This window comes from Syngnathus acus, chromosome 10 (assembly GCF_901709675.1).
Source record: "Syngnathus acus chromosome 10, fSynAcu1.2, whole genome shotgun sequence".
Lineage (NCBI taxonomy): Eukaryota > Metazoa > Chordata > Actinopteri > Syngnathiformes > Syngnathidae > Syngnathus > Syngnathus acus.
Window position 1 is genome coordinate 24,983,381 of NC_051095.1, and position 13,057 is coordinate 24,996,437.

The window sequence follows — 13,057 nt, forward strand, 5'->3', positions numbered from 1 at the left end:
CCTCAACTGCCCAGCCTCAGTCAATGACGGACCCATGGAATGCCTGCCTCAAGTTGAACCCAACCTGACCTGGACAACCTCCCCACTGAAGAAGTCAGGAAGGCTGTCAAACAAATCTCCTGTGGCAAAGCACCAGGATTTGACGCTATCCCTGCTGAAGTGTACGAGGCAGGAGGCCCATGCTATGAGACAGAAACTGACTCTGCTCTTCTGGTCCATGTGGTGAGAGGAAAAGGTGCAACAACAGTTCAGGGGTGCCAGTGTCGTCCACATCTACAAGAGGAAGGGCAACCACCAGTCTTGCAACGACCACAGAGGCATCTCCCTCTTGTCCGCAGCCAGGAAGCTCTTGGCTCGAGTACTGCTCAATTGTCTCCTGCAACACCTACAACAAGGACACCTCCCAGAAAGCAAGTATGTCCGGTCGTGGGACAGCGGACGTGATATTTGTCGCGATCCAACTCCAGGTAAAATGCCAAGAGCACCACTGCGACCTCTGCATGACCTTTGTGGACTTGACAAAGGTCTTCGACACGGTCAGCAGGGTTGACTTATGGAAGATCATGGAGAAGTTTGGCTGCCCCCAGCAAGTGCATCAAGATATTGTAACTCTCCGACAGTTTGTCACGCCTTCGCTTAAATTTGGCACTTGTATTCTTGCACTCTTGTACGCTGCTGTGACAAGTAAATTTCCCCGCTGTGGGATGAATAAAGTTCTATCATCATCATCATCATTTTCATCATCATCATCATCATCATCATCATCATCACAACAACAACAACAACAACAACAAAAACATGCAACAGGGCTGTGTGTACAGTGTAACGTTGAGGAATCAGTGGAGCGTGTTTTGTTTCACTGTTACAAGCATGAAGACCAGGGTCAACTATTAAGAAAGTAGATGGAGACATTGGGGGCAAAGATGACATTAAAAGTTGCAGTCACGATGGGGGAAAAAAATATGCTTTTTAAGATTAGATATCTTATTTAGACAGGTGTGGTGGAAAGAATTTAGCTAAAGTTGTAAAACTAATGATGGGACGGTAAGTACGCTGGTTTATACTCCAACACAGTAGGTGGCGGTAATGTATGTTGAAGCTGGTGCCCCCGCCCTAAAACAAGAGAAAGAAGAAGATCCCTTCGTCCAATCACCGTCCGCTCACAGACAACAACGGCCAAGTCTTGAATATCGCAGCGCTTTTACAAGTTTTGAATATCACTGTGCTTTTGCACGTTTTGTTTGTACTTCTTCGGTGGTCACATTTAATTCGTTCTGATGGCCGAAAACATTAGATGTCAATTCGCCGCAAACGGCCACAAATACCAACAGTCGCTGCTTCGAATTATACAAAAGGTGCGTGTTCCAAATGGTCGATGGTTAGCTGAAGCTACAAAGTTGGCATTTTGACAACGCAACAACAGAAATAGATGTGCAAGATAGAAAACGCGGTTTTCTACATTGCACATCAACTTTCATATTCTTAAGCCAACATTTTCATTCTCCCCAAAAACAGTATTCCAACCTGCCCGATCCCGACGCGGCGATAGAAGTGGACCTCAATAACACCAGTACAGAAAGTAAGTCGTTGCTTGTTACTTATTTTGATGTCAACCTCTTGATTATTATGTTTTGATTGTGTTTTGTATATTTTTAAAGGCCTGCTGCACTACATGAAGGTGTCTAAAAAGATGATAAAGGCGAAGGAGGTGGGCAAATCGCCTTTTTTTCCTGCTAACCCATTGGTCTTAAAAATACACATCTCATTTTGAATTTCAGATGTTGGGCTTTTGGCTCTATTTTTTTATTAGCATAAGATGCACCTCTAAGCATCTCTATAAATTGATTTGGTTAATATGTGTCCTTTTCAAAGCATTGAATTAATGAATTACATGTTATCGCTGTCCTGTTTAGTTTTTTTTTTCTGCAGTGGAAAAGTGGCTTTAGTCAGCACATGGACAATTTTATCTAATGAAGAAATGTTTTGTCTGCATATTTTTTGTTCAAAAGCTGGACCAATCGCAGCAAGATGGCGGAGGCGATTCTTGCCAGATGTTAGTGGATGGTGACAATGATGATGGTAAGAGCAGCAATTTCTCACTTGATGACTTGATGGGATGGAGGCTTAATGGGGGCCAGATCCGGCCCCCCAAAATGAGTTTGACAACCGTGGCTTGTGATTCGTTGTAAATACGCCAAAACATTTTCGATTCATCATGGCAACAGAAGTTGTTCTCACATTGAAAAAAAAAACACGTTGGGGGGGTGCTGATCTACTGACTGCTGTGTTCTTTCTGTGGCTGCTTACTATGTTGGGGGATTTTAAATGAATGCGATTGTACAACAGTTCGGACTTATTTTGTCATAAGTCCCTCCTTTACCGCGGGTGTGCCAATTGATAGAGATGGCACCGGCCTTGCGAAACAGGCTCCTTTCAGGAAGACTTGATAAAGGATGAGAAGTGACGTCAATCTTGATCACAAGGGTATTTAAAAAAAGAAATTTATGAAGTCACTCTTTTTTTTTTTTTCACCCCATGCAGGTGTGTCCAACCTGCATTCCTGGGAGAGCTCTCTGAACAGAAGTCAGTGGAGCATCCCTGAATTTGATTTCCTCCCTGAGGACCAAGCCAAGGAGTTGGAGTTGAACCTGAGAAGTCAGGGTAGCAATTTGTCAGAGCTCTTCCCCAGCATGATCGGTCGAATCCGTCGAGCACGGCACCGGTGGCGCATATCCGACATAGGGAACCGTGTACTCATGAAGTACCGCAAGTGGCGTCAGCAGTCCGGCAGAAGCAAACGCATTAAAACTCTGGGCACGAGCCACAGACGATCCACGAGCAAGAAAACCACAAAGAATCCAGCAACCACTTGTTCCATGCTACAGTGCTCCTCTTTGAGGGACAAAACTCTTCTGGGCATGGATCTGTCTTTCATCCGACAATCTCCTGAATCCAAAAGGATCAAAGTAGATGAGACCTTCATCGTGGCAAAAGAGCCACCCTTTGCCCTCAGTCCTTCCAGTGCCTCCTCTGGGACCTTGGACCAGCCCTCAAACCCCAGAAGGTTGTTTGTCTCTGCTACCAGAGATCAGCCATCTGCGTGCGTTTTCAGTCCTTCACGATCTTCTAATTTTTCCTCCGAGGCTTCCTTAAGCAGGTTGCAAAGATCCAGAAGGCTTATGGGAGAGCAGCCATTCTCGTGCTTCCCCAGCTCTTCTGGTACCTCTTCAGGAGTGTCTTTGGACTGTCCCCTAAGCTCCAGAAGGCTATTTTCCTCAGTTGACAGAGATCAGCGAGCTTTGGGCATGCCTAGTCCTTCACGGTCTTCTGATTCCACTGCAAACCAGTCCCCGAGGGTCAAAAGGCTTTGTAGCGCTCCTGCCGGTGAGCAGCCATCTTTGCGCGGCTTCAGTCCTTTGAAGTCTCCCGGTCAGCCATCGTCGTGGGTTCTCAGTCCTCAGCGCTCTTCTGGCCCCACCTTGGATCAGTTCCTGAGGTCCCAAAGGCTTTGGAGTACTGGTGCCAGAGAGCAGCCATCTTCGTGGGTTCTAAGTCCTTTGCGGCCTTCTACTCCTTCCTCAGACCGGTCTCTGAGATCCACAAAATTTGCCCGTGCAGCTGCACGAGAACAGCAGCAGCAATCCCCGCGGGTCCTCAGTCCGTCACGGTGTTGTGGTCGTCCCAAAGGGCTTGCTGTCTCTGCTGCCGATGAGCAGTTCTTTGCAAGTTCTTTGCAATCATCTGGGTCTTTCTCTGATTTGTCTCAGAGCTCCAAGAGTCTTTTCTCCCCTGAAAACAGCAAATTTTTAGCGCAAACTGATATTTGTGGTTTTCCGGATCGGCCCAGTCTTGGAAAGGTGGGCATGGTGAACTGGGAAGACCACACAAGATCTCAGCAGGCCTTCTCCCGAAGCCCCAACCCTGCTCAAGTGCAACGCTACTCCAGGTCCCCGGCTTCCACACGCCAAAGGCCACTTACGCCCCAGCCAAAGTCCTGCCTGGGGTCCCCCCCACAGGCCCGCAAGAGTTTCTGTCAGCACCTGTCCGTTGACTCCTCCTTGACATCGGGCTTCTTCCCGTACTCCAAAAAGGACCTGGACGAGGATTTCTATAAGCACTTCCACAAGTTTGTGTGTCAGAGCAAACTCTGTCCAAGTGCTGAGGCCCGCCGGCCTCATTTCTCCCAAACGCTGGGGGCACTGGCTTTGTCACCGCACTGCTTCAAGCTGAGGAAGCATCACCGGGAGTTGGACTGGGGCAACTTGTCCTGCAGCCTTTTCTCTCCAGGGTCGAAGTGGCACAGAAATGAGAAGATGAGACGCCGCCTCCGTCTGCCCGACTGTGAGGCTGCCGAATGTGGTGTCTTGGAGCACGACATGTTTCGAGGATCCCAGTCAGGTGAACGGCTTGGAATCCCTACAAGGTAAGCATTCTTTCTACAACACTGTTAAGACAACCGAGAATCGCTTCATTGAGTCCATCGTGTCTTTATTATTCAACAGGAAGTCCAAAAGAGGTCCCGAGTCATTAAGGCAACTGAACTGTGTTTAAGGATTGGTATGTTGATATTATGGAGGTGTCCAGTTCGGCCTTTGATAAACACGTAATACTTTTTTGTGCTATTTCCACAACTGATCCCCCCATCTCCCTCAGCTGAAGAGAAAATGATGACTGCCTCCTGTCAGAACAAAAGATGTTCAGTGTCGAAAATGTTGCTCGCCTCAGCTGGACCATTCTCAAAGTGTTTTAGTTAACGCGGCTTCAATTTGCCTGTTGCAAGAAATTATTGTGTGTGATGTTGAAGTGTATTTTACCATTGGTGTGTGCTTGTTTATTTACCGATGATGTGTGCATGTTTTCTGTGTTCTTGAAGTGTATTTTACCATTGGTGTGTGCTTGTTTATTTACTGATGGTGTGTGCATGTTTTCTGTGTTCTTGAAGTGTATTTTACAGATGGTGTGTGCGTGTTTTATTGTTAATAAGTTAGTTAAAATAAAACAAGACTTAAAAAAAAAAAAGGTGAATTCACTCAGTTTATTTTATGTGTAAGGAAACAGAATATTAATGGATCGTGTTCAGGACCACCGGGGACATTTTACATTTTCGCTCATTTTAGTACAAAACCTTAATGTTCTTGGGGAGGGAAAAAAAAAAAAATATATAAATACATATGTGTGTGTGTGTGTGTATATGTATATATATATATATATATATATATATATATATATATATATATATATATATATATATATATAAATTGGGCTAACTAAAATCTGTTCAAATCGTATATTCACATAACTCAGATGAATCCAACTACTAGGGTAGAAGCAGTCGAGGCACTCAGATGCAATAAAAAGGACAAAGTTTTCTTCGTGAGATTGAGTGTGACATGTACAGATGGCCCTCATCCTCTTCCGTAGACATGGAACCTGACTCGCTATAGTTCCACTGGGTACTTTCCAGGTGTAGTGCCCCACTCTGCCGCCTGAGCCGATCATTTTGTCTTCTTGCAGGGAGGCCACTCCCTTCTGGACGCCCGCCACCATCCCTTCTATGGTCAAGAACTGCACGCTGTACGCGCCTGAATGCAGCACGGGAAAAGTTAGCGCAAGTCGAACGCTGAGTTGGCTTACTGCACCTGCGCCGCCAATCGATGTATCCGGCGATGTTCCGGAACTCGGGCTTTTTGGCGAGTTCCTCTTCCGTGGGAATCCGGGGAACTCTGATGTGGACCTGTGGCTCATTTCGCATGGTCAAATTGGTTATTACAGCTAAAATGTTCAGAAAAAAATGTGCTTTGGATATTAGTTAGCTGTGAGAGCTCAGAGGCAAACGATCCAATTACCACAAATAAATTAGAGCAGTGTGTGCTTTGGCCATCGGGGGGCAGTATAATACAGTTTCACAACTCGCTCGTAAAACTGCAGTACGTATGTTTAGGTCTCAGACTATGAACTCTTTAGACTCATTTAGGTTCCAAGAGGTGCTCATTTTATTCTGTCTGCTGCTTTTCCTCAATTACACAGCAACCACATAGAGAAAATTCATGCGGGAAGAGGACACCTCTGAGGAAGACGAGGAGGCCTTCATCCCTGAATTACCATCATATAGCCGGCCTGATGCCAACGTCTGTGGACAAAGCCTGTGGTCATGACTTTGAATTTGGGCTTTTTGAATACGGGCCTGGGAACGTCCACCTCAACTCACAGACATTTGCACCCATACTGATACTTTTGCTCTTTGCGTGTCACATTGTCACAGATGCTTTTGAGAAAGCTGACCAACGATGTGAAGGAGGTTTGCAATCTACTGTCCAACAGCCAATTCAGACAGGAGGAGTCTTATGAACAGGTGTTCCCCATGCCTTTTGCCAGGACACACACGCACACACACTCACGAGGAAAAATGGCTGTGTATTCTTATAGCTCTCAGAGTGCTCTTGAGATGACCAACACTCCACACCATGCCTTATTTTGGAGACATTCACTGCCATATTTACTGTGAAGGAATGTGTTTGAAAATAATAAAAACTAATAAAAGAAATAATAATAATAAAAGAAAAAATTAAACCAAAGTACACAAAGAAACAATTAGTCACAGAGGCTTTTGTAGTATTCTGTCATGCAAATGTGGCAAGGGTATTCTGCGAGGAGTTGGCATGGCGTAGGGGACGGCCCCTGAATCAAGCTCGATTTTGTAGGGCTCCTCTAACTTCCATCATCATCATCAGTCTCTTGCTCAGCGACGGGAGTGTCGCCATGCGTAGAGCCAATCAGTTTAGTTAGTCTTCGGCAGTTGGTTCGGTCCAGTGCTAGGGGCTCAGCTTCAGCTAGCGACAGGCCCAGGTGATGTAGGTCCATGGTGACGGCATCGATCCATCGAGTGCGGGGGGCACCGCGGGGTCGTTTCCAGCCGGCAATTTTGGGTTGGAAATTGAGGATAGCGTGAGTCGGGTGTTCAGGGGGGAGTCTTTTGACATGGCCATACCAGCGCAGCCGACGTTGTGGGATGCTGGGGGCTGTTGGGTGCGTTCCCGCAGCACAGAGTCGGGGACTTTATCTGTCCATTTTATCCCCTCTATAGTGCGCTGTGCTCTGGTGTTAAAGCCATCGATTCTGGTAGCCTGGGTCTTGTTGAGAGGCCAGGTTTCTGCTCTGTAAAGGAGGATGGACAAGACTGAGGAGTTATATATCCTTAATTTGGTCTCTCGTGATATGGAGTGATGTCTCCACAATGGTTTCCAGAGTGTTTTTATGGTAGTGGCTGCCAGAGCACGTCTCCGATTTATTTCTGGTAGCATGTTGCCGTTGCTGGTGATTATGGAGCCAAGGTGCTCCCTCTTAGCTATTCCTACCTGATGTCTCTTTGATTGCTTCAACATCGCTAAGTGTCTATTTTGTTTCTCTTGTTTCTCATTTTGTATAGTGTATTTGTTTATGTATGTATACATACACATTCGTATATATGCATATATAAATATGACGAATTAATATTTAGCTTGTTATGCTTTTGTTTATTCACTTATATATTTTTTTCAAACACTTGAATGATATTTGACGACAACACTTTGTTTGTTTTGCACTTTGTTTGTACAGGAGTGGAGATCCTTACAAGCCCTAGGCTTCGTCTCCCTCCTTGCACTGTTATTTGCTATAATAATATGTGCTAAACAATAAACTAAAACTAAACTAAAGATAGGCAAAGGATGTTACAAAATGGACTTCTTCTCCATTGATATGCAGCGGCGGAGAGGATGGGCCTCTTATGTGCATCAGTTTCGTTTTGGGTCAGCTGACCTTCAGTTATTAACTTCCCCAGCCCCGAAAACACTGGCGAGTACAGAGTTTTAAAATCTTCTGGTTGTGTTTCCACTGAATCGACACGTTTTACCATTCCCACTACTTTAACTGCCTAAAGACCCAGCAATGGTTTATACAGTCCCCTAACAACATACTCGTCCTGTATGGTTGTCCTGTATGTATGGCATATCCTGGCTTTCCAGTTCTGTTTTTAATAATCTCATTTAACACTTTCCATGTAATTATTATGTTATTCTTGTTTTCCTCCAGTATTTTGCTATAGTAGTTCCTTTTACTGTTTCTCGTTATTTTAATCAATTTATTTATGTAGGTCTTATATTTTAATTCAGCTTCCTTTGTTCTTATCTTTAAGAAATCTTTGTATAATAGGTATTTCTTCTTTCAAGCATTTAAGATTCTCTTTGTCAACCATAGTTTTTCCACTGAATTTTGTTTAACTGCTTTCTTTACAAGAGGACAGTTTTTATCATAAAGTTCGGACACAATGGCCATAAGTGTGTTATAAGCTTCATTTACATCACCCACATATACCTTTTTCCAGTCTTGTTTTAAAAGATCATTTTTAAATGAGTGAACTGAATTACCAGAGTTCATTCTACACATTTTAAAAGTTATAGCATCCTTTTTTTTCTTTGTACAGTTCTGGATCACTGCAAACACTGGCAGGTGGTCGCTTGAATCATTTATTATCAGTCCAGTTTTTACTTTCTGTTCAATTACATTTGTAAATATATTATCAATTATTGTGGCACTGTGAGATGTGATTCTAGTCGGACGGGTTATTGCGGGGTAGAGACTCATACTGTACATTAAGTTTATCAATTCTGTTACTGGAGTCAGCTGAAGTGGGTTCAATAGATCTATATTATAATCGCCACAGACATAGACCATTTTCGTATTGATTTTTCTTTCATACATTCCTGATAATAGTTCACTAAATGTCTCAATACATGAACCTGGACATCTGTATACACAGCTTACCAGAATGTTTTTAGATGATTCCATTTCTATTTCCACAGTAATACATTCCATGATATTATCTATTGCTTGAGACACACTTCTTACTATCTTACACTTGTAGTTTTTATCTATGAATAGAGCAACTCCTCCACATCTTTTTACCTTCCTATTTAATGTATAACTCTCATACCCCTCTATGTCAATCTTTTCAGACTGATCATCCTTTAACCAGGTTTCAGATATTGCAATTACAGTAAACGGGTTATTCATATCTTTTAAACATTGTTTGATCTTAGAGATGTTTGCTTTCAAGCTCCTACTATTAAAATGTATAATTGATATTGCTCTATTTGTTGTTACATTCTTGTTAAATTGCTCTACAGTATAGTATTTACAATTCCTTTGAGTGTAGTTGATAAAGAAGTTATTCACAGGATCAATATTGTTCTCTATGTCCCTTATGTTCAGTGAAATCAAATGCTTTCAAATCAAGTTCTTCATTTTCAGTTATCAGTGCTTGTTTGTTAAACACACCAGTTGGAGAAGAAAGGCATTTGTCAGGACTGTTCATCTGTTGATCTAAGAGTACCACAACCTTAGGTTCAACAGAATGATGTACAGATTACTGGTCTCCTTCGTACCTCTTAAGTTGCTCTATGGCACTGATGCAGAAACCATGAGAACTTTCTGCTGCCCCAACAGGTTTGATGAACACCTTACAACCAGCAGTCCAAGTGGACTGTATTTTACCATTTTTCTTAAGAGCTCTTGCTTTCTTAGCTATTTCACCATTTTTCTTGGTGAGGTGTTCATTAATGTATACGTTCGTGCCTTTTAGTTTTGTACCTTGTTTGAGCAGATTTATCTTATTTTTCCTGTTTGTAAATCGGACAATTATAGATAATATGACAGGCTTGCCATTTAGACTCTTGGTTGGCAGAGTGTGGCATGCCTCAATATTGACAATGTCAATGACGATGTCTTTACTCTGGAGGAAAGTTTTTACCTGCTCCTCGGTTGTCTCCTCATGTTCAGGATTGTCCTCAGAAGCAAGGCCTTTCACAGCCTGCTGGTAGCTCCGTGGTTTGATCTTTAAACCTGTGATGATGACATCGTTCATTCTTGAATACTGCTCCAAACTGTCTAATCTATTTTCCAGGCTGACAATTTTCTTATTTTGTTCAATGTTTAATTGTTTGAGCTGCTTCACCTCTCCCATCAACTCTGTAATAATTGCCTGTTGCTTCATTATGGTTTCCACATTTGAAGACATCACTTCCACTGATAACTTCAGCTCCTCCATGTCCTTCGGAAGCACTTTCATGGCCATCCCGGCTCTGTCAATCTAGACCTGATGGTAGCTCTCCTGGGGCTGGGGGTGCTATCCCACTTAGCCTGGTGACAGCTCTCCTACTGGGGCGGCTAGTGGTGCTAGCCCACTGGGCCTGGTGGTGGCTGTCCTCCTGGGCCTGGTGATGGTAGTCTACTGGGCCTGGTGGTGGCTGTCCTCCTGGGGCTGGTGGTGCTAGCCTACTGGGCCTGATGTTAGCTGTCTTCCAGGGGCTGGTTGTGCTAGCACACTGGGCCTGATAGTAGCTCTCCTCCTGGGGCTGGTGGTGCTAGCCTACTAGGCCTGGTGGTGGCTGTCCTCGTGGGGCTGATGGTGTTGGCCTACTGGGCCTGGTGGTAGCTGGCCTCCTGGTACCTGGTGTTGGCTGGGCTCCTGGGGGTATGATCACTGGTCCGGCGCAGGTGGCTAGAGGTCCGGTGAAGGCCGTGGGTCCGGCGTTGCTGGCACGCAGTCCGGCAACGCTGTTAGTTTACCCTCGAAGCATCCTTTGACATCCAATCTCTCTCTGCCTGAACTTACAGAGTTTTTCCCGGAGGGTGCAGTAATTCATATTTCTGTGGCGAGTAAATGCTACTGAGGATTGCCGTAACTCTTGCTCCCATGTCCAACTTGAATTGTGTTTTGTCTTGATTCAACTGCACTGTTTGACTCAATTTGTCTTCCTCCATGCTGTTCTTTTCACCCAAGAAAGCAAAATGTTTCTTGTCTCCATATTCGTGGAGCTCTGTAATATCGTAATATCAGATCTGCACTTTTTTGAAAAATGTCCTATCTTACGGCATCTCTTGCATTCTGTGTCCCGTGCTGGGCACTCGGTCCAAGGGTGCTTTTTCGACGATCAGGTTGAAGAACCATCCATCCATCTTCTTCCGCTTATCCGGGGTCGGGTTGCGAGGGCAGCAGCTTTAGGAGGGATCACAGACTTCCCTCTCCCCAGCCACTTCGTCCAGCTCATCCCGGGGGATCCCAAGGCGTTCCCAGGCCAGCTGAGAGACATGGTCTCTCCAGCGCATCCTGGGTCGTCCACGGGGTCTCCTGCCAGTGGGACATGCCCGGAACACCTCCCCAGGGAGGCATCCAGGAGGCATCCTGATGAGATGCCCGAGCCACCTCATCTGGCTCCTCTCAACGTGGAGGAGCAGCGGCTCTACTCCGAGTCTCTCCCGTATAACCGAGCTTCTCACACTATCTCTAAGGGAAAGCCCGGACACCATGCGGAGGAAACTCATTTCGTCCGCTTGTATCCAGTTGAAGATTAATATGCAGAATTCAGATGTCTACAAATGCAAACATATCATAATTCTTTATTCAGCTATCTCTTCGCTGATGGTCTGACTCATCTTCTGATGGCAATGCTGCGGCCCGTACTTAGGTGACAACAATGAAGCCAAGAAATTGCTGAAAAATGATGATTCAAGTCTGAGTACTTGTACTCTGATTGAAAAAAGAATAATGCTATTCACCATTCACACCAAAAACTCCTAAACTCACCGGCTGAGGCAACGCCACAAGCATGCACAAGACTTTGACATGGTCAAGCATGTGGGGCAGAAATAATTTTCACTCCAGAGGAAGGAAGGAATACTGTATGTGCTGGTATGATTTTGTAAATTCCTAAACAAATCCCTCAAATTGTGAAAGTTATGTTTTTAAAATATGCGTTAAATGGTTTAACCTTGGCTAGAGCTCAGTATCTAGCAACACTTTACATTTTCAGAAACAGACCATAAGGTTATGTTTGTCACGTCTCGTCCCCAGCCGTGTGTCTCTATGTGTCTCTGTTGTCTTGGTTTCTGTCTGTGTGCTCGCCCCTCCCCTCCTGTGTGCCCATGATTAGTTTGATTATTCTCACCTGCCTCTTGTTACCTGTCGTGTATATAAGTCCTGTCTGACCGTCACGCCCCGTCGGATCATTGTTTTTGTCTTGATGTCTTTTTGGTTCCTGTTGTTTATTGTCTTCACGTCCTTTGTGTCACGTCCCTATCGGTTAGTCCTCTAGTTATTTTGTAAAGTCATGTCAGTTTGCAGAGTCTGTTTTTGAGTTCCTCCAATAAACCCTGGTCCAAGCTGCATTTGGTCACCCTGCTCTATCCGATCCCGTGACAATATTATCCTAAATAAAATAGCTGATAGGCAGCTCACCTGTGTTGGGTAAGCTACTTCCAAAACGTACTGTATTACCAGTGGTGTCAATTTAACACATTAACGGGATTAATCCAGCCCGTTTTTAATGCAATTAATTTTTTCAATCGCGCGATTAATGTTCAATTTGGCCAAATAAAACTTGTGCTCTTTTCATAAACTGTTGCCGCAGAAAAACAGCTACACCTCACCGGATCTTGCGAGAGCGCAAATAAACATCAAGCACGTTCCGCTGGTGACATTAGTCCTGGCTTGTTAAGCAGAGATTTCATGCGTTTTTAGAAATAAAAGCATCATGGCGAGTGGTCTCTTCATTCTTTCTTGAGAAGTCGGAAACAGGGTTGATATGGTGAAACAAGACCGTTGTATTGCTGCTAAGTTCAAAACAAACTTTAAAAATGGTCTTTGTTTACATTTTATATGCAAATGATGTTTTTTATATTGCCCAAATTTTGACTTCTTAGAATGGACTGTTGAGGACTTGTGACTTTTTATGAATTTAATCCAATTCAATACAAAATGTGTCTGCATAAGAAAATCAATCCTCTTCATGTTAAGAGTATCAATATTTGGTCAAATAATGGCACAGAGAAAAATATCTGGGGATTTTTTTTAATTAATAAAATGTGTGATTAACAAAAACTTAATCGCTTGACTGCATTATGTATAACATTTTACGAGTTACTTGCATTTGAAAGTAATACATTTCTTTACAATTTTACTGTCGGTATAGAATATGAGTTCAACATGTTTAAATTACTTTTGATTTTTAAAACCGGGCAT

General features: G+C 43.9%; 1 protein-coding gene across 1 annotated transcript; it reads left to right on the forward strand.

The window, feature by feature from the left end:
- The first annotated feature begins 1,160 nt into the window (after positions 1-1,160).
- Positions 1,161-5,003, forward strand: LOC119128511. The gene is made up of 6 exons (XM_037260991.1): positions 1,161-1,355; positions 1,516-1,579; positions 1,659-1,708; positions 2,010-2,079; positions 2,542-4,423; positions 4,503-5,003. Exons 1-6 carry the CDS (start codon positions 1,278-1,280, stop codon positions 4,549-4,551), a joined length of 2,193 nt encoding a protein of 730 aa, XP_037116886.1. The 5' UTR covers positions 1,161-1,277; the 3' UTR covers positions 4,552-5,003.
- Positions 5,004-13,057: the final 8,054 nt, after the last annotated feature.

What these genes read in the sequence shown, in the direction of transcription:
- LOC119128511 (XM_037260991.1), top strand. Translation starts at nt 1,278, where the DNA reads ATGGCCGAAAACATTAGATGTCAATTCGCCGCAAACGGCCACAAATAC. An exon ending in TGCTTCGAATTATACAAAAG is followed by an intron (nt 1,356 to 1,515) that starts GTGCGTGTTCCA and finishes CCCCAAAAACAG; the next exon opens with TATTCCAACCTGCCCGATCC. An exon ending in GGATGGTGACAATGATGATG is followed by an intron (nt 2,080 to 2,541) that starts GTAAGAGCAGCA and finishes CACCCCATGCAG; the next exon opens with GTGTGTCCAACCTGCATTCC.